General features: G+C 44.3%; 4 protein-coding genes across 7 annotated transcripts in view; 3 read left to right on the top strand and 1 right to left on the bottom strand.

Annotated features, from left to right (window-relative positions):
• Window positions 1–154: 154 nt before the first annotated feature.
• LOC134017400 (sterol 26-hydroxylase, mitochondrial) lies at window positions 155–5822 on the top strand. The gene is made up of 9 exons (XM_062456955.1): window positions 155–510; window positions 1091–1281; window positions 1617–1816; window positions 2373–2570; window positions 2941–3104; window positions 3213–3379; window positions 3583–3664; window positions 3764–3967; window positions 5000–5822. Exons 1-9 carry the CDS (start codon window positions 241–243, stop codon window positions 5156–5158), a joined length of 1635 nt encoding a protein of 544 aa, XP_062312939.1. The 5' UTR covers window positions 155–240; the 3' UTR covers window positions 5159–5822.
• A 1116-nt stretch (window positions 5823–6938) lies between these two features.
• On the top strand, window positions 6939–17854 carry slc15a2 (solute carrier family 15 member 2). Its single transcript, XM_062456948.1, has 22 exons — window positions 6939–7264; window positions 7767–7854; window positions 8286–8427; window positions 8512–8604; window positions 8737–8836; window positions 8981–9071; window positions 9270–9347; window positions 10135–10217; window positions 10329–10412; window positions 10681–10770; window positions 11261–11305; window positions 11615–11650; window positions 14034–14122; window positions 14445–14526; window positions 14615–14737; window positions 14951–15115; window positions 15397–15443; window positions 15568–15675; window positions 15894–15990; window positions 16182–16325; window positions 16591–16695; window positions 17194–17854. Exons 1-22 carry the CDS (start codon window positions 7256–7258, stop codon window positions 17395–17397), a joined length of 2103 nt encoding a protein of 700 aa, XP_062312932.1. The 5' UTR covers window positions 6939–7255; the 3' UTR covers window positions 17398–17854.
• A 326-nt stretch (window positions 17855–18180) lies between these two features.
• Window positions 18181–25489, bottom strand: hspbap1 (hspb associated protein 1). Of its 4 annotated transcripts, none has more exons than XM_062456950.1 (8): window positions 25163–25489; window positions 24624–24810; window positions 23769–23953; window positions 22410–22546; window positions 21398–21569; window positions 20363–20446; window positions 19789–19899; window positions 18181–19337 (listed from the first exon to the last, which is right to left on the bottom strand). In XM_062456950.1, exons 1-8 carry the CDS (start codon window positions 25172–25174, stop codon window positions 18816–18818), a joined length of 1410 nt encoding a protein of 469 aa, XP_062312934.1. In that variant the 5' UTR covers window positions 25175–25489; the 3' UTR covers window positions 18181–18815. The 4 variants fall into 4 exon arrangements, with proteins under 4 accessions (XP_062312934.1, XP_062312936.1, XP_062312933.1 ...); XM_062456952.1 differs by having other exon boundaries at window positions 25078–25212; XM_062456949.1 differs by lacking the exon at window positions 25163–25489 and having other exon boundaries at window positions 24624–24989.
• The window catches only part of slc49a4 (solute carrier family 49 member 4), a 28668-nt gene continuing 26721 nt past the window's right edge, over window positions 25485–27431 (top strand). Inside the window, exon 1 of the mRNA XM_062456954.1 lies at window positions 25485–25923. Within this exon, the coding sequence (XP_062312938.1) occupies window positions 25629–25923 (295 nt within the window). The 5' untranslated portion in view covers window positions 25485–25628. The remainder of the gene's footprint in view (window positions 25924–27431) is intronic.

Below are 27431 nucleotides of genomic sequence, written 5' to 3'. Positions count from 1 at the left end.
AACCAATCCTAGTTTTTTGGTTATGACAACATTGGACTAAGGGATTTCTAATGGTGTGTGCAGGAATGGAGTTCAATCCTACGTCTAACGACAAAATGGTTCAAAGTTCACATGCGTTCAGATAACTTTAGGCTGATCTGGCCACATCCCCGTTCCCTCCGTTGAAAACAACAAGGCTTTCTAATAAGTCGCAGAGGGACCAGAGGCAGGGGCGGCAAGAAGTCGTTGAATTTAACAGTCATGACCATTTTATGCTCCAGAATGATTGGTAAATGTCTGTTAAAGATCGGATTGCGTGCCTGCAGTCAAGAAAATTGTGGAATTATAAGAGTCACAACGACATTGAACAATGTTAGGTACATGCGACGCGGCTCATCCACCGCCGCCACCGCCGTCATAGCTGGCAACGATAAACAGAAAACCATGGATGATTTGGATGGACCTAGTTTTATGACGTCCTTATACTGGCTTTTTGGCAAAGGATATTTTCAGACAACACAACAACTGCAAGTAAGAATAGCTCTCTCTCACGGAAGAACATAATTATTCAGTACAGACAACGCACTATTGAAACAAGCTGTTAGAATTCGTATGCCTCATGGAAGGAATTGGTCAAATTTCTCCTCTGGCGTTTTTACACCAATTCAGTGCTTTCCCGACCTCTGCTGTTTGTGTTAGACATGCGTAATAACATGTTTAATCTGCAAACTATTTCCGTTAATAGCCTACGCATGACAAGTTCACACAAGCCCCTCCGTTTCTTCTACACGGAAGAGAGAAACCTTTTGAACACAGCTTCAGAAATTCAGTCAATGTTGTAGGCCATTAAAAGGGGAAGTCTATATTCTGCACTCAATTTCTTTCTTTAACGCTACATGCTTTTTATGCGAAGTCAAGGACCAAATATTTAATCAGTTGAAGAAACGAATTTGGGTCACAGTTCAATCTAGTCCATTGGGCTACGTTGTTAAATTCATTAAGATGCTCCCTATTTCTCTTACAGTATGAGCACCCTTTTCCAGCATGGCCTAAGGTACAATGACATATCCATTAGAAAACTCAAAAGGTGAATATCTTTCTCTCACTCCAGATTGAACATAGCAAAATATACGGGCCACTGTGGAAATCAAAGTATGGCCCCCTGGTGATAGTGAATGTGGCCAGTGCTGAGCTGATCGAGCAGGTGTTGAGACAGGAAGGAAGACACCCCGTCCGCACTGATATGCCCCACTGGAGAGCCTACCGGGAGCTCCGCAACCAGGCTTACGGACCTCTCACAGAGTGAGTTATACAGAAGCCTAGGTTCTGTGACGCTTTACTACTGGGCCAAAGCAAGCTGTGCTGTCCAGAGAAATAGGCCAATGGATAAGTATTGTTACATGTAAAAAGCATGACATGACGTATTATTACTGTATTACTGTAACAGCTCTTCAATGGAATTTAGTCTCTAATATTGTAGCAGTCGGGTTCAATTGAACCAATCTTAGTCAAGGTCACTTCTCAGCAACACACAACAACTTTGGAATTCAAAACCTATCGTATGAAAATTGTTTTGGCGAGCCCTCTCTTCTTCATACAGGTAGATCTGATTAAGATATAGATCTGTGTGTCGGTAGGATGGGTGCAAAATGGCAAAGAATCCGGAGCATCTTGAACCCGCGCATGCTGAAGCCAAAACATGTTTCTGCTTACACCAACACCATCAACGAGGTGGTGACTGACTTCATCGACAAGGTGGCCTGGCTCAGAGACACCAGGGGCGGTGGGGTTATGGTCAACGACCTATCAGGAGAACTCTACAAATTTGCCTTTGAAGGTAAGCAGACAGAGCTTTGCGGACTGATGTGCGTGTGCAGGCATGTGTGTGTGTGTGCAAGTGTTTGTGTATGTGACAGGCAAAATGTGACATGTTATTTGGAACATTGAAAAAAGACATACAATTAGCACCAAAAGTCCTGGGACAGTAACCCATTTTCTGTTTTGGATTTTAACAGTTATAGAGTTCGACAGGACACTGTAACATTTACATACATTTGCATACTGTCAGCTGTGAGCTCATTTGAATATCAGGTTTTCTCTGACTGGGTTATGTCATTGTGACATTCGCCCCAATAATTAGTTCTAAATGTATCCAAGTACTATGAGTAATCATTATAATCATAAACCCTCTTGTAATCTATGACTTTGGGGTGTTTATACTGACCAAGGGGCTGTACTGCTGGCCTTGAAGTTTGCACAGCAAGGCTTAGCCTTGACAGTTGATTAGATAATGCAGGAAATATGGAGGGGTTGATCTGAATACAGTGATTGGGCCGACAGATGACAAGAGAGAATAGGGCATGTAACTCGTGTTTTTTTGGATTGTACCACAGGCATCTGTTCTGTGCTGTTTGAGACACGTATGGGCTGTCTGAATGAGAAGGTACCAGAGGAGACCCTGAAGTTCATCTTCTCAGTTGGGGAGATGTTCCGCCTCTCCCCCATCGTTATTCTCTTCCCCAAGTCCGTCTGGCCCTACCTCCCATTCTGGAAGCACTTTGTGGTGGTCTGGGATCATTTATTCAAAATTGGTAAGCAAGCTCCCCAATAGTACTCCTCCTTGCACATAGAGATTGTATTGCGAGGTTTCTATAGTTCATGGTTAGATTTCAGCTGAGCAAGCCAGGCAAATATCAAGGCCACTGTTGGAAACTGTTCTACAATGCAAAGTTCAATTTCGGTCTGATAAGTTACACAGGGTCGAGTTCATGTGTACAACACGCCATTCAGCTCGACAACATCACCATCTAGTGTTTAATGTCCTGTACTCACAAAAGAAACATCCTTGTGTATTGAACTTGTCTCTTAGTCAAGGACTACCTACCCGTATGTATTTTTGATGTCCTTTTGTGAATCTGTCTTTGCATGTTTTCATTTTTGATGTGCCAACCTCACCTCAAGCGGAGGAGCTGGTTCATCAGAAGATGGAGAACATCCAGGAGAAGATGCGTTTGGGTGAGCCTGTGGAAGGGGAGTACCTGACCCACCTGCTGCTGGGGGAACAGATGACCGTCGATGAGATCCTGGGGAGCATCACAGAGCTACTGCTGGCTGGAGTCGACACGGTGAGGGCAGGCTGGGAAGGGCTGTTGGTGGAATGCAACTAGGCTGAATTGACATAGGATATAATGAATGGAAGATAGTCTTAACCACGTAACCCTTTCCTAACCCAGACGTCCAACACCATTTCCTGGGCTTTGTATCACATGGCTCGGGAGCCTGAGATTCAGGAGAAGCTGTACCAGGAAGTCATAAGCGTGTGCCCTGGCGACAAGGTGCCCATCAATGAAGACTTCTCCAGCATGCCCTGGCTCAAGGCTGTTGTCAGGGAGACGTTACGGTGAGTTCAAAGAGTCCCCCCTATTATTTCTATTCTATTTCAATTGACATAAACTTGCTTTGAATATATTCACCCGAACACTGTAGGTAACTCATGGCAAGTAATGCAAATGTGAAATTGTATAGAGTAAAGAACTTGTGAACGATTCAATCTTCTCTTGTATATCTCTCTCAGTGACTGCCCTGTGCATTCTGTCTCCACAGGATGTATCCTGTGGTTCCTGGTAATGCCCGGACCACGGTTTCAAATGAAATTGTGGTGGGAGACCACCTCTTCCCTAAGAATGTGAGCAAACAATACAGTTATGTCTGGAATATTTACATGTATTTGCTTAACAAGACATACATAATACCTCTCTCTCTCTCTTTCTCTTTGTCTCCTCAGACCCTGTTCCATCTCTGCCACTACGCTGTGTCCTATGATGAGATGGTGTTTTCCACGCCCCACAGTTTCCTGCCCGAGCGCTGGCTCAGGGGGGAGGACAAATACAAGCAGCACGCCTTTGGCTCTGTGCCCTTTGGCTTTGGGATCCGGGCCTGTTTGGGCCGGAGGGTGGCAGAACTGGAGATGTACCTCATCCTGTCCAGGGTGAGACCTTCACATCGTCTGGTGGTCAAGACCCTCTTGACACACCAGTGCTGTGCTGGGTTTAATAGCACAAGGGGATTATGTACTGCATGTTCTCCCTCGGTGGTTTTAGTTAGTGTTCGAACATTGTCACTGTTTGTAGGTGTTCAGGCCTCCGTCTATAAGATGTCCTTTGACAGCGAACACCGGACGGATTCTACTTCAGTTGGGCCCCCTCAGCCACATCAGTTTGGTTTGAGTGGCTGGTTAACTGGTCCAGGTCCTTGGCTAGCTACGATAGGGAGCTTGCCTAACTTAAGTTAGCTACCACCAAGCTTTCTCTAACCTGTCTTTACTGACGCAACATCAGAAGACCCGCAAGATCACAAGGTCACAATCATAGGCAGTGGTTTAACTAACATCGCAACACCCGTTCAAATGTGTGTCATGCTCAATTTCGAAAGGACACTTCCGACCTTAAGGACAACCCCAAAAATGTCACCCACTTTATCTCTGCATCGGTAGTTGTTTCCACCCTCGTCCTCTGTGTCTTTTCCCTGTTTACCGAGGAGAGGGTGGAGGGGAGAAAGCCAGACCCGTGTTATTATCACCCTCATCTCCTGCTAGCCCAGGAGCATGGAAGACAGTGGATGGAGGGTGCCATGCCCTGTAGGGACAGCCAGGTGACAGACATAGAGCTGCCTATATTCCCGTTAGCTTTGCTTGGCATCGAAAAGATCATGAAAAGCTTGAGTAGACTTTCAACTTTGGTCGAATGTATCCCTCCTAGATTGACTCATTCGTGGGCCTGTCTGTCTTCTGGTAGAGATGTTTTAATCATTTACCCCAAGTACGTGTCAGTTAGATCCATGTGCTTGAAACGTCTCCACCACTCTATTTAATTTGTTCAGATTTATTCAAGCTCAAACAATACCATTCATTGACATAGTCAAGGCATTTGTGTCTTTAAGTTTTCTGTCATTCATTTTGAGATCTTTCCTTTCAGATGAGGATAGAATTATATCAACTTTCTCTCTCTCCCTTTGTCTGTAGTTGATTAAACACTATGAAATCCGGGCGGATCCTGCTGGTTCAACAGTCAAGCCTATCACAAGAACCCTTCTGGTCCCTTCTACACCAATCAACCTGCAGTTTGTTGACAGGAAAGTCAAACAAGAGGAGCCAATGGTGGCAGCAGGCGTGTCTGCATGAGTACTATTAGTATTCAGAGAGTGTAATACTGTTGTTCACTTGGTTCACTTTTCTCACTTAACTTTCCCATGCCTTAACACAAATGCAAATCGGCAAATATTGTCAAAAAACGAAAATACTGCTTATATTCAAAATATTTCCTGTATTTTTTTATTGTTTTGTATAAATAGATATGTTTAACTGTTTTAATTACTGCAACGAGTACTGCACATATTCAGACTTCTATAAAAAGGAGAAATAGCCATTTGCCTTTTTTTGTCTTACAATGTAAACTGTCTATTTTGTTAAAGATTATAGCTTTTTAATCAGACTCCAATGTTTGGGGGTTAATGTTGTCATTTTCTCATTCGAAAATTGCATTATAAAGTCACTGTAATATCTGTATGTAATCTTATATATTCTGCAAATGCACCTATCTATTTACCAAATGGAATATTGAAATAGTGTTATGTTTAACTGAATTTTGTTTCAGTTAAGTGTCTCTCTTTTGTGTCCCTCTTGTGGACACATTCGGTTAGTACTGCATGTTGCTGTCTGCTGAGAACAACTGTGGGCCAAGCTGACCTCCAATCATTGAATTTCGGGACATCCGTTTCAAGGTCAACATGTATGTATGTAATATAGATAATACATAATAATATAGATAATAAATGGAATTCAACAAGTTTGAGTTGCTTATGCGATACGATATAACCAATGTCATCATTCGGCAGATGGGAACCAACTTTTTGAGTTCCAAAACTATTTATCTGGGTCGAAATGCTCATAACGGTTCAGAATTAGGAACGCGAAACGGAACGGAACCCGTTCCATAAGTGCTGTAGATTTCAAAATAAAATGCCTTATGTTGTAAATCACAACTTCATGCGTTAGAATTGTTGTGTGGGAGTATAGGCACACCCTGCTTCATAACTGTTGTAACTAATGTATTCAACTTGACATTTATCTTCTCAAAACAGAACAGCTGCATGTTAATATAGCCTATACTGTTTACACTACATTATTATGTTGTTATAAAATACTGTCCATAAATGTGACTTAATATTGGTAAAGATTTAAAAGTATGTATTTTGTTATCAGAATGGCAATAGTAGCAATAGTATGTCGGTTGTATTTTCTTATAGAAAAAAAGGAACAGAAAAATGCATCACTCAGTATCTTATGAATCAGTCAGTCAGTGTGTCTAAGAATTAATGTTTCTACTTCAGATAATGAGGTCATCTGAAGACATAATATAAACTGATAAGTAGCCTAATATGTTGTTTTATTTTTTAGAGATTGGAGATTTTCATTTTCATACAGAAGTTATTGAAACCAGTCTTGGCAGTTCAAATGGCTTCAGTAGCCTAGTCTATAAAATGAGACTATTGGAAAGATTTGATCATTGAAAATTAAGAAAATAGATAGCGAATGGTATTCTAGGTTTGTCTCTCTGTTGGTAGGCCTACTGACAATAAATGAATGTCGTAAAATCTACAGAATAACCATCATTATGAGCCTATTACCTAGCCTACAACTTATGCGGGAAACACCAGGGTTTGCAAAAGATTGTTGTCGATAGGCCTTCTGGAAATGTGTTAAGATGAAAAATTAACCGGTCTGAACGAATGAAACCAAGTCTACTTTGTTATGCACACACACACACCTACACACACACGCACACACACGCACACGCACACACACACTTGAAAAGATTGAAAGTAGTATGCATGTAGAGTCATAGAATTATCCACCAATGGCAATGGAGATGAGGCTAGAGGCATGTTGGTCCCCGAAGGCTCATTAGTCCATGGAGAATGAGGTGCAGGGTTGTAAGAACTCTTCATTGTGTGCATCCCTAGTACTTAGTTTAGACGCATGTTTTATGAGTTCGTCCCCCGTCAACTGGAAACCTTCTTAAGCTCTGTGGAACGTGGGCCACAAGTGCACCACTCTGTGGTGGAATATTAACTAAAAGAGGAGCCTTCTTTATAAAAGTTTTCATTGCTGCGTCTTAAAAAATACAAGACACAGAAGGACGGACTTGGCAACGCGTCAATATCGATGTGACAAAATAAGATACTGCTTAGTCAAAGCTCTGCACAAAACACCGAAGAAATGGGAAAGGTAAATTATATCTTTGTTACCAACAATTATTTGAGTTGGAAAACTATAAATCAGGTTTTAATGCATCGCCTGCCTTCGCAAGAAAGTTTGAAGAAAAAAGTTTTCAGTTGAGTCGGTTCCAGATGTAAGGATTCTGGACATCTGTAGAAACCACGGCTGTGAAACACATTTTGCTGTGTGAATGTGGACAAAATGTTCTTAATTGTAGGGTTTGCAATCAGATAATATGTTTTCATTTGTGTTAAACTTTTGTTAAATTATATTGAAATGTTTACAGTAGTTGTAGTTCTTTTACGCAAGACATAAAGATAAACAAAAAATGTTTTATTGAACAGTGCAAATGTCTATTTCGAAGACTTCCAAATTGAGACACACTTCACATTTCTTTGACGATGCCTAGATATGTAGTGGTCGATATTTTAACGCTGAAAGTGTTCCTCTTTATCCACAAACACCAGGAGTCTCATCCGACCTTTGTGATCCGATTTCTCTTTCTAATTAGAAACTATGTGGGACCAACTACCCCGTCAGCATTGCCTTCATTGTGGTGAATGAGTTCTGTGAACGGTTCTCCTACTATGGCATGAAAGGTAGGCTACCAAAACCAACCAGGACTCTGAAGTCAAATGATATAGCTGAAACATGCACCGTGACACAAGTCAATGAGACGATTCCCACAAAGAGACATGGACATGTCATGGGTTCACCTCAGTCACATGCTCGTAACTGTCTAACCCACATCCTTTTTTATGTCAAGACACTGTTATGAATAGGGTCAGATGTCTGAGCGGTTAGGGAATCGGGCTATTAGTCAGAAGGTTGCTGGTTCGAAATGACGTTGTGTCCTTGGGCAAGGCACTTCACCCTACTTTCCTCGGGGGGAATGTCCCTGTACTTACTGTAAGTCGCTCCGGATAAGAGCGTCTTACTAAAGGCAATGAATGTTCTTTTCAGCTCAAAGGGAATCAACACTAACAACTCACCTCATTAACTGATCATCTTCTTGCTTTCTTTGCACCAGCTGTGTTGACCCTTTACTTTGTCAACTACCTGGACTGGAACAAGGACCTGTCCACAGCTGTCTACCATGCCTTCTCTAGCTTGTGCTACTTCACCCCCTTGCTGGGGGCTCTTATTGCTGACTCCTGGCTGGGAAAGTTCAAGTAAGCAACCCCTCTGTTTCATACAAGCCCAAGACCGTCCGCATTAGAGCGAGCTCTAATAGATGTGTGTGTGTTCATACACAGGACCATCATCTATCTCTCCGTTGTCTATGTCATCGGCCATGTAGTCAAGTCTGTGGGAGCCATCCCTGACGTGGGAGACAAGACCATACACATGTAAGCAATCTGACACACCGACTGAACATTACTGTATTGTGTTGCTTCCGCTTGAATTAGATTTCCTATAGAACCGAACATTTTCTAACAAACCTCACAAGCAACATTCACCGTATTTGTGTATGTCCATAGAGTGTTGTCTATGGTGGGCCTGGTCCTCATTGCGTTTGGCACCGGTGGAATCAAACCCTGTGTGGCAGCGTTTGGAGGGGACCAGTTTGACGAGGAGCATGTACGAGATATTTGAGTTCTGTTGAAGCACCAAAGCCCAATCATTTGTCAATGTGACTTAAATATATATATACCATGGATTATGTATATATATCTTTAATTCAAGTGATTGACATGTTGTAAACAACTGTCTCTTATCTTCCAGACCAGTGAAAGGAGGAAATTCTTCTCCATTTTCTACATGTCCATCAACGCGGGTAGTGTCTTATCTACAATCATCACGCCTATTCTGAGAGGTCAGTGTTAACAAAGACGGTTTAGACAAACCGCCTCCAAATCAAACATGGGCCTACCATGTTTGTTTGAGGAGAAAATGTGAGTTATACATTAAGCCTAACTAGCTTTCCTGATTCTAAGGAAGTTGCTCTAAACCACCACTGCGACATGAGCTTGATCAACATGTTAATGGTGGGATGCTTGTGTGTTTTCCGCAGGTGATGTGCAGTGTTTTGGTCAAGACTGCTATGCTCTTGCCTTTGGAGTGCCAGCTGTTTTAATGGTCGTTGCCCTGGGTGAGTGAGTGAGTCCACACACATGTGGACATGTGTGTCCTATTATTGACCTAGGCAGACTGTCTGTAGAGATGAAGCTTTTGGTGCAGGCCGGATTAACCAGTGGAGTTCTCGATGCTGGCTTGTGTACACGTTGACCTAGCAACCACCATTGGTCCTGTGGCCCCTTGAGTTGGAAAACATGGCGTGTTTGGTTTGTGCATGCTTCAGCTCAGCATGGCCATTGGACCATGAATCCCATATGGATCAAGAGTGGTAGGCTCCAGGGCCAGTCAGCTGGAAGGACAGGGTGTCAGGAGGGATGTGTCGAGGCCTTGATCAGCATGGAGCCAAGCCAAACCAAACAAGACGGAACTGTGTTAGTGCCACAAGTACAAGTATTGGCTTCCTACATTGGTGCTAAACTTGACTGACTTCCAAATAAAGTGTTAACTCTGACGAGTAATACTTATGTGTCAGAACTGGGATGTAGCTTGTATATGCAACCATGCTGCGAGTGAAAGATGCTTTGGTTGCGTTAACAAACCGAAGCGCTTTGATCAGAGAATAGCATACGTCCAAGTGGAACAGAGTTTTTTCAGAAAGAGTATAAGATTAGCCTATGACTTCCCCTTCATCCTTTAATATTGGTTAGCGTTCCAGATGGAAACAACGTTTCTTCTCTAGTCGAGGACGTTTACTTTCTGAATTGTGTTAACCGCGTTTTGATAAACACTTTCATGAATCCCTTGTCTTTCTTTGGGTCTGCTCACAGTCTTCTTTCTCATGTTTGTGTGCTTGTGTATAGTCGTGTTCATCTCTGGCAGTGGCATGTATAAGAAGAGTCCTCCTGAGGGGAATGTCTTGTTAGACGTGTGTAAGTGTATCGGGGTGAGTCAGGTTCCTCTCCAGTCACTCGCATCTTTGCAAACTTAGCACTTCTAAGATGCATGATGGCGGCCTGCAGTCACTATATCTTCCCGTGCTTCTCATGCTCTGTAGTTCGCCATCAAGAGTCGCTGGAGGAGTTCCAAGGAAGACCCAAAGAGGAAGCACTGGCTCGACTGGGCTGAGAAGAAGTACTCAGTAAGAGGTTCAGAAGCTGTGTGAATGACTCAGTAAGAGGTTCAGGAGCTGTGTGAATGACTCAGTAAGAGGTTCAGGAGCTGTGTGAATGACTCAGTAAGAGGTTCAGGAACTGTGTGAATGACTCAGTAAAAGGTTCAGGAGCTGTGGGAATGACTCCAAAGAGCCGTCGAATCACAACTACGGTAGGCTTTGTCATGCTTAATGTCCCACAAAAGAGTTCTAACACAGAGTCATTCTTTGCCTTCTCCTGTATGTCACCGTGTAGAAGCGTCTGATCCAGGAGATTAAGATGGTTCTGAGGGTTCTAGTTCTCTACATTCCTCTGCCTATGTTCTGGGCTCTGTTTGACCAGCAGGTAACACATTTTTGAGTTTTAATTCCTGATTCCTGATTGGTTGATTATTCGAGTTCCTCTGCAGTCAATGTAACCCCCTCCTCCAGCCTATATGATTAGTGAAACCCCCTAACAAACACCCCCTAGACCCATGCTTCTGCAGCACATTCTTCCTATAAAAGCCCAATTAGAAATAACAAAGAAAACAATAAACCCTCTATCCATTCTAAATAAAGGAATGTGAATCGTTTGCCAACACCAATACTTGGCTTTACATCAGGCCTGTTAAGAAGCCAAGTATTTCTTAACAAATAAAGGTTGACAATGGGTTACTGCTGATCTGAGCGGCTCTGATACAATCAGGAGTCTGTAACAACCATTTCTGTTTGGGCTCATTCAATGTATTGTGTAACAGCCATCTACTTCGGTCAAATTGGAGTGTTTTGAGACAACCCTCTCTTCTCCGGTCCAAACAGTGTGTTCTGTAACAACCATATCTACTTTGTCCCAGGGCTCCCGCTGGACCCTCCAAGCCACAAGGATGAACATGGCCTTTGTGAGTTTGTGATTATAGATATATAAATACATGTCCAATTATAGTCACAATAAGTGGTGCAATAGTGCACAATAGTGGTGCAATGGAAATGATAATGTGACTGCTGAGAAGTTATCATCACAGTTTCCTACGAGAGCCCCTCCCTGGCTTAGTAATGACCAGAGTGACACATTACTTTTAGTTATTAGTTCTAGGAATGTAAACTGTCAGCTTTAAATGTTTACGTTTAAAACTCTTTAGGTATGTATGTTTTACCTGTTGGTAAACCTAATACCTGAAGCTGAAAGAATATCAATGTGCTTGTTACAGGGGGAATCATTCGTCCTGAAGCCTGATCAAATGCAGGTACTTGCGTATTTTCTCTCTCCCTCTCTTTGACTCAACGTCACTTGCAGGGGCGTTGTTAGACATACAACTCTACTGGGGCACAGGGCCCTATTCATATCCCTTTTTTTTCTTCCAAGTGTGCACTACTCGACTATAGAAACTCCCCTTGCTTAACCCATTATACAACAGTTCAGGGACGCAAGTTTGATATCAGCTTTGGCAGGGACATCAATAGTTAATGCGAGCGTTAATTTTTTTTCCGCATTCATTAGAGCGCAATTACAGTTTTTTTGAGCTTCATGTATTGTTTTTATGTTTTAGTCAAAATAAGATGCCTATCATTTAGAAACTTTCTTTAGTTTTGTAATGTTTTCTTAGCCTACCTCAATTCTGACTTGTGTGCCGAGTCCGACACCTCGACATCTGTGTGCGTGCTGCAGTGGCTATTTGTCAAGCTCAGAAGAGCGCACTAACATGGAATTCTGCGTGCATCGGTTTGTGTTTTTGGTAAAACTGATTTGATTTTACAAGCGTTGATTGGCATACTGCGTTTATTCTTTCCGGGATTATCAATCTAAATGAATGCACTGACTAATAAACTAAGTTGTTAAAACTCAAACTTTAGATTTTACCGGGGCACAGCAGATTTATACTGGGGCACGTGCCCCAGTAAAAAAGGTCTAACGACGCCCCTGGTCATTTGCATCTAGGTTCGCACATTGCCTTGCACTGCTGCCTCGCAACAATAAGGTCCGGGTTCGATTCCCACTCTAGGCCTGTCAGTGCTCAGGGCCTGTCAGTGCTCAGGGCCTGTCAGTGCTCAGGGCCTGTCAGTGCTCAGGGCCTGTCAGTGCTCGTCAGTGCTCAGGGCCTGTCAGTGCTCAGGGCCTGTCAGTGCTCAGGGCCTGTCAGTGCTCAGGGCCTGTCAGTGCTCGTCAGTGCTCAGGGCCTGTCAGTGCTCAGGGCCTGTCAGTGCTCAGGGCCTGTCAGTGCTCAGGGCCTGTCAGTGCTCGTCAGTGCTCAGGGCCTGTCAGTGCTCAGGGCCTGTCAGTGCTCAGGGCCTGTCAGTGCTCAGGGCCTGTCAGTGCTCAGGGCCTGTCAGTGCTCGTCAGTGCTCAGGGCCTGTCAGTGCTCAGGGCCTGTCAGTGCTCAGGGCCTGTCAGTGCTCAGGGCCTGTCAGTGCTCGTCAGTGCTCAGGGCCTGTCAGTGCTCAGGGCCTGTCAGTGCTCAGGGCCTGTCAGTGCTCAGGGCCTGTCAGTGCTCAGGGCCTGTCAGTGCTCGTCAGTGCTCAGGGCCTGTCAGTGCTCAGGGCCTGTCAGTGCTCAGGGCCTGTCAGTGCTCAGGGCCTGTCAGTGCTCAGGGCCTGTCAGTGCTCGTCAGTGCTCAGGGCCTGTCAGTGCTCAGGGCCTGTCAGTGCTCAGGGCCTGTCAGTGCTCAGGGCCTGTCAGTGCTCAGGGCCTGTCAGTGCTCGTCAGTGCTCAGGGCCTGTCAGTGCTCAGGGCCTGTCAGTGCTCAGGGCCTGTCAGTGCTCAGGGCCTGTCAGTGCTCAGGGCCTGTCAGTGCTCGTCAGTGCTCAGGGCCTGTCAGTGCTCAGGGCCTGTCAGTGCTCAGGGCCTGTCAGTGCTCAGGGCCTGTCAGTGCTCGTCAGTGCTCAGGGCCTGTCAGTGCTCAGGGCCTGTCAGTGCTCAGGGCCTGTCAGTGCTCAGGGCCTGTCAGTGCTCAGGGCCTGTCAGTGCTCAGGGCCTGTCAGTGCTCAGGGCCTGTCAGTGCTCAGGGCCTGTCAGTGCTCAGGGCCTGTCAGTGCTCAGGGCCTGTCAGTGCTCAGGGCCTGTCAGTGCTCAGGGCCTGTCAGTGCTCAGGGCCTGTCAGTGCTCAGGGCCTGTCAGTGCTCAGGGCCTGTCAGTCTGCTTGGGGTTTGTATGTTCCCCCTGTGCTCAAAATGGTTCCCTCCGTAAAAACCCCAATATAAAAAAAAATCAAGTAGAACAGAAAGTAGAACAGATGATCTCCTGCCTGGTGAGCACTTGGACTTGGCCCCTGGGCGCTGAAGACATGGGTGCCCACTGTTCCTGGCTGCCCTGGGAGGAAGGACAGCAGGATGGGACAAAAGGCAGAGACTAACGCCCTTGGATTGTGTGTGTTCTGCCACTCCTTGCACGTGTCCAGATTAGGAGACAACTAAAGGAATGCTTCTTCTCTTAGAGGACATCAGGCCTCTTCTTCACCCAGCCCAAGCCCTTTTATAAGTAACCAACTTCTTGTTATTGCTCTACAGGCAAAATTGAGCAAGACCGTTTACTAGTGTCTTTTCATACTGCACTAGCCTTTATGATTTTATGATGATGTTTTTCATGACTTTTTATGGAGTCATTAAGGGTGTGTTTTTCCCCCTCTCCTAAAGATGTTAAATGCCCTGCTCATCCTGGTGTTCATCCCAGTCTTCGACTTCATGGTCTACCCTCTGATAGGTCTCTGCAGAATCAAACTCACGTGAGTGGACACCTGCGCCGAGAAACACATTTATGGTGGATATTCCACCCCCTGTGACAAACCCAGGTCTTGGTAAGAGACACTCAGGAAAACGGTTATGACACCACACCACCAGTTCACGACTCTGCCTTATCATATCATGCAGATTAATCTGAGATATCAGATGATGTGCAATGCATCCCCCCCCCCCCTCACGTATCATACATCGATGTGGTCACCTCGGCTCCTCCCTGAGAGAGAAGCAACCGAATTAACCCCTGATTCGGAGCACTGGGGTTTGTGTGTGAGATAGGGTCTAAAACTGTTTCTCTTGTCACCTTAGACCTCTAAGGAAGATGGCAGTTGGTATGATCTTTGCAGCCCTGGCCTTTGGGGCAGCTACTCTTGTGGAGGTGAATGTTGTGGTAAGTCACATTTGTGGGACGCGTGAGACCTGGAGAGACATAACACCTCCATAACATGTTTACGAGTGTCGTTCACCTTCCTGACTAGAAAACCGTGGTGGAGCCTGCGCCTCGAGGGGAGTGTCTCCTGCAGGTGTATAACCTGGCAGAGGGGGAGGTCAGCATCAAAATACCAGGGAATGACCTATTCCAACCACTCCCATTCTATGAGGTAATCTTTCAATGATAAGTCAATGATAAGTCAGGTCTTGTGTCCGAAGTAGCACAATGATCAGATGTAGTTATTAGTTGTAGGATGTAGCTATGGTTGTTACTTGAATGTATGTTTGAAAACATGGTCAGTGTGAATGTATGCTCACCACATGTTTACCAATGGGAAGATCAACATGACAACACTCTCTCAATCTGTGTGTGCGTGTTTCAGGACCCTGTAGGATACCAGAGGGTTCCCCTGGGGGAGCACAGTAAGAATCTCACTATACATATCAAGCAAAACAATGTCACGCATGAGTGTACAAAGGCCTTTACAGAGGAGAAGGCTTACAGTCTGGTCCTGCACAGCAACCTCTCAGGATTGGAGTGCAAACTAGTGAGTTATGTTGGATCCCCTAACCATAGCGAATGACCAAGTCATACTCCAGAGTGCTACTGTGTAGTACTCAGATATATTATTTCACAAATGTACAGAACGGTGCAAAATGTTTTTCACATACATTTGTTTATTTTTTGTCTTCTGCATTAGTGTCAGTAGAAATGAACAATGCATATAAATGTTCATGCTTGTTTAACACATTATTTGTCTTTTAAACTGGTAACTTGACTGGTAATTGTTTTTATAAACAGGCACATTTTGTTTATACCACCATTTAGGTGACCGATCATATTGATAAAAACGAAAATGGAAATGCCTTTGTGAGGTAAGCGTGTGTTTATACCATTTACTTCCTCTCACCTTATACAATAAAGCGATATGCCTCTTTTGCCGTTAATAGTGTCACTCAGATCGGTGGATGTTGGATATGGACTGTCTCTGTCTCGCAGGTTCATCAATACTCGGTCTGAAGATGTGAACTTAACGGTGGGAGACCAGGACTTCTACGTCCCCTCTGACTACAGCATATCCGCTATCAAGACTGTGGACAGAAAAGAGTGAGTCTATTTATTGTATGTTGTTCGTCAGTACAGGTTTAGTTGTTTACTAGTCTCTGAGCAAAGCACTCGGTCCTGAAGTGGTGAGAATATACAGTATAGCAGACAGTCAGTATATCAGTACACCAGACCATTTTTTTTGCTTAGAATTTTACTTCTGCTTTCTCTAATCTCTCTCATCCAACCATCACCCCGCTCACTTTCGGTCCCTCTCCCAGGTACACTGATGTCAAGTGTAAATCTGGCTCCGAGGAGTTCACCATCAATCTGGGGCTGCTGGACTTTGGTGCCTCCTACACTGTCATTCTGAAAGGGGTAAGTCTTTTAAAAAATATATAATTCTGACCTCCGTTTAATCCACATTACCATAGTCTCTTGTCAACCATGACACTGGTTCTTGGAAAGAAGCCAGCTCATTACTGAGTGACAGCATTCCTAGGCAAACCTCAGTGGCTGTACCAGCAGGAAGTAAAAGTAACAATCATTTACCACCTCCTTCCCTCCAGGGTGTGGACGAAATAGTGACCCAGAAGATGGAGGACGTTCAGGCTAACGATGTCCACATCGCTTGGCAGATCCCCCAGTATGTTCTTATCACAGCTGGAGAGGTCATGTTCTCCATCACAGGCCTGGAGTTCTCCTACTCACAGGTCAGTAGCTAAGACTTTCAAGATGAAATGCTCAACTTGGGGAACAATGGATCAATGAGAGCAGAGCTGGATGTTCTAGAAGAGTCAATTATAGAGTGGATGGTAGTTTGTTTACGCCTGTTGGACAAACACCACAAGCAATTGAAACTCAATAACTGTAGCCACCACTTCAACTAACACCTGAAATGTGTGTTTTAACAAGATCCAGTCCTAGGAGCTGCATGTTATCTAACGGCCTTAGCCTAACCCTGCCTTATCCCTCCAGGCTCCAGCCAACATGAAGTCTGTACTGCAAGCTGGTTGGCTGATGACTGTGGCTTTTGGGAATGTCATTGTGCTGATTGTGGCAGAGGGAGCAGGCCTTGAACAGGTAAGTCCCATGCTGGTAAAGGGTTCTTCGTCTTATCTATGTCCAAATACTTCTCATTTGAAAGGGGAAATAAAAGTTCAAACAGATGCTAGTGATATTCTTCAACAGGGGAAGGAAACTTCACTATCAAGGCTAGCTTGATGTTTTAACAGATGCAGTGTGAGGGATGACCAAGCCAAGTTGGCATTGATTAGCCTAACAACTTTGTTTGGGGTCAAAATACAACATTCACTTGGTGCTTTCATAAACAATAATATTTCCTCACAATGTTCAGCTATGTAATCCTTCGTTTTAGATAAACAATAATAATAATAAAAAACATCCATCTGGATCTGGCACACACAGACATCAAGCTCTCCCAAGATGTTGTCCAGTCTGAAACATTATCTTGTCTGACGAGGTTAAATATTACGCAAGAAATCACAAGACCTAAGAATTCAAGAAAAGTGTGACTTTGACACTGTGTTGGATTCACATGGATGTTGTTGTCTGTTCCAGTGGGTGGAGTTCCTGCTATTTGGTGGCCTGCTGGTGGCAGTCTGTATAATCTTCTCTATCATGGCCTATTTCTACACCTACGTAGACCCGAATCAGTTGGACAAGCTGTTCCATGAAGACAAAGGGTACAACCATGATGATGGTGACTTGAAGAAGGACAAGGAAAATGAAAACATACAATTACAGCAAAGCACAAAAATGTAGCATGGTGACACTATACAGTTGATCTCTCCAGCCTTACAAAAGATGTACTGATTTGGGGAACCCTTTTTAAAACTTAATGAACCAGAAATTTGACAACTGGATATCTTCCATGCTGAGTATGACATTAGCATATTAAGTGTCTGAGTGTGTCTGTGTGTCCTACTGTAACTAACCAACCTTAAAATCCAATCTACCCCTTAAATCCAAACAAGGTCTCAAATCACAAATCTTCTCCAGAAAGAATTGTTAGTTCGGTTAACCTGAGTATCCACATAAATCTTTTAACGTAAACTTAAACGTAGTAATATACCATCCTATATTTTAGGGGCCATTTTAAAAACCTTACAATGGACCCAAGAGAACACAATGCGACAACTAAGACCCCGCTATGAGGGATTTAAGTTTACTGAGAAACATATTTTTGTATTCTGTAAATAAATTGTGTACACGTCTGTTATTATTCTGATGGTATTGATTATATGAGGACTACACGTACAAAACAGATACTAGCAGGTGTGGTTTCAGTCAAGCAGACAAATTCTCTATTAATATGTCCTGTATGTTTATTTTCTATGTCCCATGAGCTTCTAAACTTTCTATTGATCATTACTTTTCAAATACATATAAGATGACAGCAATGCAAATAACACAAAGTTCTAGGGAGTTGAAATCGTATCCATCAGTCTCAAACAGCTTGCAAGATACATCAAACCACTATACCCTGGCCTGCCAGCATCAGTAGTAAAACTCTGGAATGTTAGACAGGAAATGCATATCAAAGTCTCCTAGTTCCCATGGCACCCTTGTTAACAAGCATTGCTACTTTATTTACCGGAACACTGGTTGGTTGGTTTTATGTATATATTACATATGAGATGGAATACAAAAATAGGCACCGTACGTGCTTACATTTGATAAAACAATGAAATCAGTACAAAAGCTAAAAGGTTTTTCAAATTCATAACCGTGAGAGAGTGGTTCTTGTCTTCGCTCATGGAGCTGTTCTGAATGGAATGCTCCATGGGAGAGGGTTTGCAAACACACGCTAAGCTCTGTCTCTTTCCTCCTCACCGACATGACGGATACCTACAACCAGTAAGGATTTCTCACAGTTCATCTAGGAATCCCTAGATCCACCGATAGTTCTAGTATTTCCCTGTCAAAGACCAGGCATGCAAACAGGTCAGGGGTAAAAGGGCAAAGACTCTAATTCCAAAGAGACTCCCAGTATTACTCCTTCAAAGCCTCTTAGGAGTTAATAAGATAAGGCACTTCAGCGGTTCAGGTGACTCAACAATGAATTAAATTTAATTCAATAGAAATTTTTTGAATACCTTATTTCTTTCCCTGAGCATCCCCAAAAAACAATAATGTAAATAACTGACCCTTTACATAACAAAAAGACAAGGTTGAGATGTTCAGGCATTGTTGTGCCTGTTCTGTCTCTCCAACAGGAGCTCAGTGACATGGGCGATGACATCTGGGTGCACCAGGCATTCTAATAGGTCGTTGGTGGTGATGGGGGCGTGTCCTAAGGCCTCTGCGGCGTCTCCGGAGTCACAGTCTCTGCCCGGGCTTCCATAGTCATCGGAACCAGAACCACATTCGCCACTGGCAGACAAGACTCGGGGTGTCTGGCCTTTGCTCGGGTTGGCCATGCAGCTCTTAGGGGCTCCGTCTTCCCAGTCGAGTCCCTTTGTTTTGGGTAGACTGTCCTGGTTAGCTGGCACCGGGACGAGGTGAGGTCCGAAGGGGATGGTGAGGGGTGTGGTGCCGCCGCCGCTGCGGGTCTGTCCGCTGGAGTCCCGCTTGGCCCCTCGGCCCCCGGCTGGCTCTGGGCGCTCCTGCTCAGCACCCTGGCTCCTCTCTCTCCTCTGCAGGCAGGTCTGCACCGCCAGGTTCAGACACTGCAGGTTCTCTCCATGCGATGACACTCCTTCCTGCAATGGGCGTCAAAGCCTCTTTGTGATCGATGTAGGAAGGCCAAAACAAGTATTTCATGTCGACAGCCCCACCCCTTCTCAAGTATTTTTAAACTGCATTTCTATGGGTTGAGATTTTCCTCTGGACCCATGCCAACCGTGAGAGATGTGTCCCTGTCATCTGAGCAATTGTGAAAGACCACAAATTCTTCCCGGAGTGAACATGGCAGCAGAACAAATGTGACACCCGCAAGGTGAAGCCATCTTGGCTTTGTCAAGTCAGTTCAGGTTTCAGGCCCAAACGCTGGCCCGCAATCCTTCCTAAATTCGAGTTGGATTATCCATCAAACTGATTTATAAATCGCACCGCTAGAGACTGAAATTGTCCATACCGCAGTACGAATGGAGGTTAATCGAATGCACTTCCCCCACTGGGACGTAGTCTGCGGGGGTGTATGTGGAGCGTTACCTCAGTGGGGTTGAGCCAGTCGTCAGTGTTGTCCTTACTGGGCGTGGTCTTCAGGGCACAAACGACGGCCTTGGTGACGGCCTCGTTTACACGCGCTTCGTCATCCACTTCCTGTGCCGAGGAAGTGAACAGAATTGCTTTCCAGGGAACAAGAATCAGCGATAAAGACATAGAGGGACAGGCTGAGCATAATCGATTGTGTCGGTGACCTTGTGGAAGACGCCCGTTATCCGGGTGGCATCGGGGTGTCACACTTTCCGAAACACACATTTTCTCCAGCCACGGATACACATTTATGCAGCACGCACTTGTGCCCATGCACACTCACAAATCATTATGACAGGGGTATCTTTACTCGAAGGCCTGTTCATTACTCAAAGCGCACAGCACACATCATCGGGGGAACCTAAAGACTCTTAACATCAATCACCGAGGCACACGGAAAACTCCAGAGTGGAGAGAAAGGAGCTGTAATGAATTTGTCTCCCCTTATAAGACCAGTTTTCTCTAAAACGTACTTAATGCCTTGTAGTTATGGCAGGTGCTGAGGGGCACGGTGTGTACATTAGCTTACCAGCTCAATCCAGGAGTTGACACTAACTGTTACAGGATCCACAGACTCCACATAGTGCCACCAATGCCTGGGCACATACAGGACCTGGGGGAAGGACATGAGAGGCGAGCTAAGGTCAAAAGGTGAATATAACGGAACCAATGTAGGATGACAACATGGAGGAAATATAGCTAAATGTTCCTGGAGCCCAGGGGGAGTTTGCAGTGTCTTGTCAGTCTTGAATTACTCCATGCTGCCTGACAAGCGGAACAGCTCACAGTTCAGGGGACAGGGGAGTCAAGCCAGTCAATAGCGGACCCGAGAGAATGTAGACCAATGAATACAAGCCAGGCCAACAGCACGACGGACATGTACAAGTCAATACCTGTAGTGGGTTGTATCCACTAGGGGGCAGTGCATGACTTCACCATCCTGCCTGTCCATCAGAGGTAAACTGATGAGCCATTAACAAAGTGGCTCTAGTCTTTATTAAACTGGGCAGGCCTTATTGATCCTCAGGCTCTTAATTCATTCCGGCTCTCTGACCTGACAAGAGGAGAGGCATGCTGCAAGGTTTGTTTGATTTGCAAAGACAGTCTTATCAATATCTGGTTTGGAGATAGCGGTGTACCATGGCAGTATCTCATCTGAGCTGACAGGTGAAATATTGCTAAGTGTCTTCATGGGTCTGCTGCGGTGGCTTTGTGACTGCTGCCCTGGTTTCTTCCTACACCGAGTCTGAATAGGCAGAGGTTGAATAGAGCCGACACAGAGGGCCCAGTCTCTGAACGCATCGATTAACCTCGTCCTTTTGTAAACTCGGTGCATAGAAGACGATTCCTTTCTTCTTCTTCTGCCCTTCCGCTCTGTTAAGACGATCCCTTCCTAAAGCCAGTCAGAATAATAATAATCCTGTATTCCTTAAGCAGACACTTTTCTCCACAGCGATGTACGGGGAGAGATTTGAACTTGCAACCTCTTTATCTGTTGTCAAATGCTCTACCACTGAGCTATACCTATCCCCAGTAATGTGGTCTGTCTGTGTAATGGTGCTACCTGTCCAGGCTGCAGGGTAACGGTGTGGGCCCTGGCCTGGGTGAAGGCAGGGAACCTCCTCAGGTCTGGCTGGAGGACGTCCACCAGGCTGAAGACGCTGGACTCCTCGTAGGGGATCCTGCATGGGTACAGACAAGCCGTGTCCTCCGGGGGGAACAGGGTCCAGCGCTTCCTGAACACACACAGCCGTGGTCAGGCAAAGAGACGGGCGCGTGACACATTTTTACTGACGTTAAATTAAGCATAAAATCTGAGAAGCGTCTCTTTGTTTCTTTGGTGACCTTGTGGGTATGGCTGGACCAGTTCATTTTCCAGTTAATTTGAAAGGCATTATCAGAAAAACTAACATGGTCACTGTGCTGGTACCAGTTGACATCAATTTGTAGAAATGAATAGAATCCAGATATCCTTTAAATTGATTTTTTAAATTCAGAATACCTCACCCATTGAGATTTCAACGACCAATTACAAGGAGCAAGATGGAAGAGATGTTCTTCTGTGAAGGCCAGGCAGAGATAAGACACAAAGACAGCCTTTACCCCTTGAGCAGTGTTAGTGCTTCACAGAAAACCTTCACCTCTCAGTTCAAAACAGCATCACCTCATATCTCCAACTGCCTCGAGACAGAAAATTACTTTTGTTTTCTGAGGCCATAGGACTGCTCTGAATTGGTTCCCAAATGACACAGTCCCATCAGCACCCAGGGAAAAGGGAAAAAAAGAGAAGGCTTCCTCAATCACCTAGGATTTTAAAGTCCTCTCCCTTCAGCCGGATCGCTGACAACCAGACCAGAGATATGGTGGTGATCTGTAGCCTCCATTGTCACCTAACCCTTCTCTTCAGCTCTAATGCTACTGGAATTGCTTCAGTCTAATTCATAGAGCAATTTCCTCACCGAGGGGAGAAATCCATTGACACCATGGGCTGCTTCAAAGGTTGGGCAACGCGTGGTGTGGTGTGTTTGTGGTGGTGGTGGTGGTGGTGGGGGGGGTTTGGACTGGACTGTATTCACCTTCCCTGCACCTGCAACACAAGGTTACATCCGTAGGTGTCCTGGTGGCAGGGGGTGTTGGCGCCCTCTGTGCCGATCCACAGTGTGCTCTCTCGACCGGCCCGGCCCGGGTAACCAAAATCAGACCACAGCACGTCCTGAAAAGACACATCCAGATGCTCTGTCAGACACCCGTGGAGCTCATCGCAAATCGGTTTGGAAGGAACTAGAAACACAAGACAATACTACAGGTGGAAATATCATATCTACCTGAGCAAACATGGAAAGGTGTGACAATACATTCAAACTCATAGGTGACACGGGTGCACGTGAATCCGCTTTTATCCACTGCTTACTTGACTGTTGCATTGTTGGCTAGCCATGCTCTGCGTGAGGAGACCGAAATACTGTCTGAACACGCTCTGTCAAACTATTTAGGCTGTCAATCACTTCCTGTCAAAATGGTGAGGAGAAAGCCTTCAGGGATTCTGCCCAGCACACTGGATAATGAATCCATTACCATATTCAGGCGACTGAAAATGATAGACTGCACAATCTTGGCTTTCAGCAACTTTTAAATGGCACTATTCATCATTTAAAAGGCCTCTGTCTGCCTGTCTCTAAGGTATGAATTTCGTCAGGCCTGTCAAAAACGCAGGTCGCCTGTAAGCATTTATTATCATTTAAGGAAACAGAAAGAATCTCGGGGTGGGCCAAACAAGAATGAACTTTCAAGTACTTACCGCCCAGGGACAAAAGGCAAAACATTAAAAAAAGAAAAACACTTTGATCAAAAGTGTCTGCCAGGAAATCATTAAAAGTTGGAGAATGTCTGCTGTTAGCAAAATGTCGGTAGCTTTTGATTTGTTAAATTTTTGCCGCCGGAAGAAAAGAAATTGAGAATTTTAGAGCACCTGTTTGGCATCGACTCATTGCCTTCACAAATTGTATTCTGGTCAAATTAGTTTAGTTGATGACCTCCAATGAAATATGATATGGTGGCCTAAACTTTTCTGAAGCCACGTCGGGGTGCGTGGAACATAACATGCCACAGGGGCTCTGATTTAGTAGAGAGATCTAGAGGCGGCCTATTGACTGTGACAAGGCCACGTGCACACATCAGAGAAGTGTTGTGCTGAGTGAGAGAGGGTCGACACTACGCCAGAAACTTAACAAATTGGGTACCACTAACAAAACCTTAGAAGTTTGCCATCACATCACATTTGGAAAATAATCAAAGACTTATAATCTAACATGAGTTTAAAGAAAGCCTGAGCCCAATTACTATTCTGCTGAAAAGTCGACATCTCGATCGTGTTCTCATTGTTGATTAGAGGTGTCATACATCAGTGTCCATTTCAGACATAAAAGATTCATTACCTCGAACATAGACGGCTGGTCTTGGAATAGCATAGCGATGTATTTGTAGTCTGCATAGGCCCAGTACTCTGAAAGAGGGTAGCCAGAGAAAAACCCCACCTCTGCCCCAGTCCCTTTACTGGTCCAGCACAGGAACTGGTCAAGACTGGCCTCCACATATGAGCACTGGGTTTCAAAGAGAGGAGCTATATAAGAGAGAGAGATACCCAGACACAAAAGGAGGGTGAGAGAGAGGAAGACAGAGGGATCAGGGAGACAGAAAGGAAGTCAAAATGTGCATTACATGAAATCAATATCACTTATGAGAAACATTGCCAGTACAATTGACAAACATACTTGAAATGTGCTCAATTATACCCTCTGTTATCAATCATAAATTTACGTCGCAGATGTGAACATTTTTTGCTGTCTTATAGACAACTTCTCTTGTTCGCTGTAGAACAAGTAGTTACATTGACCCAGAACAAAAGCAAAATAACTCACAATGGCTAACCCTTTGAAAACGGGCAGTTTAAGATCTTTTTGGACGGCATCCTATTTTTTGCTTATTGACTGAAACAACTCAATGGGAATGGGTGTGTGTTAATAGTTGCTGATTTCCATTACGGTAACTGTTGCAGATAGAAGACTACTAAAATACATTTCAACAAGAGGAACAATGACAATTGTAACCATGCAAGATGAACAGTAAGATACATAATGGCTGAGTGAATTCCAATTAGGGTTACTGAGGTGGAGAGTGGATGGGATCATGACCTCATGTTCACTAGATTGTGGCTGTTACTCTAAGATGCAGAGCTGAGAGGCACTCTCACTCACTCACTCACTCACTCACTCACTCACTCACTCACTCACTGTGTGTTGCTTGTTTTTCCCCCAGTCTGAATCGGATGTTCTTCTGGCCAAGGCAGTTTGACAGGTGGTTTGCTGTCCAGTGGAGAACTGGCCAATCACAAGTCATGTGGAGAAAGACAGCGGGCCTTGACAGAGAATCCAGGATCCTCCTCACCTCCTTTGGGCTGAAGGGCTTGGCAGCCATGACCTGGGTGACATAATATGGGGAAATGCTTGAGCCCATTGCGAGATCAATCAATTTGTTATTTCCAGTTACTTCCTCCATGCGTCAACTGACCAACTGATGAGAGACCGACAAAAAAATATAATGTGCCTGTGACACATTACCCAAGCAATGGTTGTTAGTACTTAAATACCCATAAAAACAGTCTCACTCTTGGGAGTGTAGAAAGCAGAGACCGTTACCTAAGCTAAAGTAATGTACTGTCTAAGAATGCACATTTAAGATCCCTACCAATGATAAAAGACTACACTACAATCTTTCGGTATAATACAGAAAATCCAAGAAACTGAAAGTAGGCTTCATGAAATCAACTTGCTTTAGCTGTCATATTCAAACATCGGGCTACATCCGTCAGCGAGGGAAGCCAGACACCAGGTGATTCAAAGAACTCAGTGTGCTCGCTCCTCGGACATTTTGGGGGCTCAGAACACGTGCACTGACCCGCACAGAAAGCTTTTACGGAAGTAAACAAAGCTCACGTGGTAGACTGCTTGTATTTTTCAAGATGAAACTGAGGCCATGGTGGCTCAAATGCAGTAGAAAACCCGCAGACGAATGATTTCACATAAGAACCAAAATGGAGAACGAACGGTATCGGTTTCTAAATTGTGACAGCATCCGCTCATGCGCAGTCTTGTAAATTGTAGCAATCGGTTGTTATTGTTTCTCGGCAACAGATATCTGTGTAGGCTAACAAGTAGCAAGTAAGGCATTGTGCAATCCGAAGATCTGAGATACGGAATAAATCACAGCGAAGCTCTCGATACATTGACATAAATGCAATGGGTGCTGGACCGAGCAACGAGGCCGAAAGGGAACCACTTCTTGTCCCTACACACCCCGAAACGAACACAGAGCCTGTATTTAGCAGAGTATATAGGAGAAGATGGCTGGTTCTGACTCTGTTTTCGTTGTTGGCGTTTATGCAAGGGATGGTATGGAACACTTGGGGCCCAATTCAGATTTCTGCCATGCACGCGTACGACTTCACGAAATCTGATATTGCACTCTTGGTTCTGTGGGGTCCAGTGGGATTCGCTCCATGGCTGCTCTTTATGTGGCTGATGGATAAAAAAGGTGAGAAATGTGTTATCACCTGTGTTTTGAGTTTGTGTTAGTTTGTTTTGTTGCTGTCAGGAGAGTGGTTGGGGCCATCCGCAATATTTGTACAACACACTAGTATAATAAACATTGCCAACAGTAGGGCAGGTACACTTAATGCTTAGTTTCAGATGGTCTCTTACTTTACCTCATATCATAACATAACTCTGAATTTCTTTTGGGATTGATGAAGTGCTTGATTTAAATGACCTGGTAGTCCCAACCCAACACGTTTTACATTTACATTTTTATTAATAGCTTCTATTCAAAGGGACTTACAAATATTGCATTTACAAAGAACAGCAGAAATTTAAGGATCAGAAGGGCGTAGTTTTAACAGACTGGATCAAAGTAGGCCTTAACAACTGACAAAAGTAGGCTTATAGTAAGAGACAGATGTTCAGTCTTTTGGCCCACAAGAAAGCTGCTTATCCTACATGATACAGCAAATACTTTGCTCTGTCCGCCCACAGTTTATTTCAGGTGTGTGCCATCATAGTTTTGTCTTTTACATGGCTATTAAAATAGAGAGGTACAGAATAGCATGTTCCCGCACTAAATACATTTTGTCTACCTTGGTGGAATTTCTAGAGGCCAGTCCTGGTGAAGTGTTTAAACTATCAAGCTACAAAGCAGTGGTCTTATGAAAGGTTAATGTTTTGGGCAGTAAAAATAATCCTGAATGTAAGGGAGTTCCACAAACCACTTACAAGTGCGTATTTCAGAGCAACAAACCTGTTCCTCTTTGTCACCTGACTGAAGCAGCTAACACATAGACTAGATAATCAGATGACTGACATAACATCACCATGAGCTGCAACCATAAATGATAAGGGTTTACCAATTAAATGTTATAACAAACCACTCGTACAGCTCCAAGGTCATGTGAAACTAGTGTTTTGTGTCCTTTCCATACACGGAGTAATTATAATTGAATGTAATTCAACAATGAATGGAACACTATCTTTATGTGAAGTAGGCTTATGGCTGAAGTACTGTATTGAATGACAGTTGCTTCAGTGGAGTTTCTACTTCTTAACAAGTAGTGGAATTCCAGCTGGAGAATGACAGTCTTAGCCTAGTAAGGACATTATAATTAGAAAGTCTCCACTAAAGATGTTAAGCTGTAGCATGATTTGTTTAATGGGCCCCTTGACACCTAGTTGTAGTAGCCTCGTAGTAGTAGGCTAAACGTTTGGGCTTAACAAAGCACTGTTGCTGGCTCTGTTTAGCTCAAATCCACAGATTACCATGTTTCAATAATTGTTTTTACGTTTCCATATGCACATAATTGCTTGATTGTTGTTGAAATATTTTGAGCGATTTTTCTCTCTCTGGCATATTCTCATCCAACCTTTTTACTATCTGACTTTTAGAGTCTAGAGCTATGTAAAACATTCAGAAACCATGCCTTTATAATGGGTATAGAAATAAGCATCCTCAGCTTGAACTGGCCTCTTGTAACAGTGGATTCTTAAAGATGT

This window comes from Osmerus eperlanus, chromosome 3, assembly GCF_963692335.1.
Source record: "Osmerus eperlanus chromosome 3, fOsmEpe2.1, whole genome shotgun sequence".
Classification (NCBI taxonomy): Eukaryota; Metazoa; Chordata; class Actinopteri; order Osmeriformes; family Osmeridae; genus Osmerus; species Osmerus eperlanus.
The sequence above is the reverse complement of the archived record's forward strand: the minus strand, read 5'-3'. Positions and strand labels throughout refer to the sequence as shown.

Bases quoted from the DNA above. Each gene is read 5' to 3' on its own strand.
- LOC134017400 (XM_062456955.1), top strand. From the start codon at position 241: ATGACCATTTTATGCTCCAGAATGATTGGTAAATGTCTGTTAAAGATC. The intron at 1,282-1,616 runs GTGAGTTATACA...GTGTGTCGGTAG, and splicing joins GCTTACGGACCTCTCACAGA to GATGGGTGCAAAATGGCAAA. The intron at 3,105-3,212 runs GTGAGGGCAGGC...TTCCTAACCCAG, and splicing joins TGCTGGCTGGAGTCGACACG to ACGTCCAACACCATTTCCTG.
- slc15a2 (XM_062456948.1), top strand. The intron at 9,348-10,134 runs GTGAGTGAGTGA...GCTTGTGTATAG, and splicing joins TTTAATGGTCGTTGCCCTGG to TCGTGTTCATCTCTGGCAGT. The intron at 10,771-11,260 runs GTAACACATTTT...ACTTTGTCCCAG, and splicing joins GGGCTCTGTTTGACCAGCAG to GGCTCCCGCTGGACCCTCCA.
- hspbap1 (XM_062456949.1), bottom strand. From the start codon at position 24,888: ATGGAGGAAGTAACTGGAAATAACAAATTGATTGATCTCGCAATGGGC. The intron at 23,954-24,623 runs GTGAGTGAGTGA...TCTCTTATATAG, and splicing joins GGAAAAACAAGCAACACACA to CTCCTCTCTTTGAAACCCAG. The intron at 20,447-21,397 runs GTAGCACCATTA...TCCTTCCCCCAG, and splicing joins TTACCCTGCAGCCTGGACAG to GTCCTGTATGTGCCCAGGCA.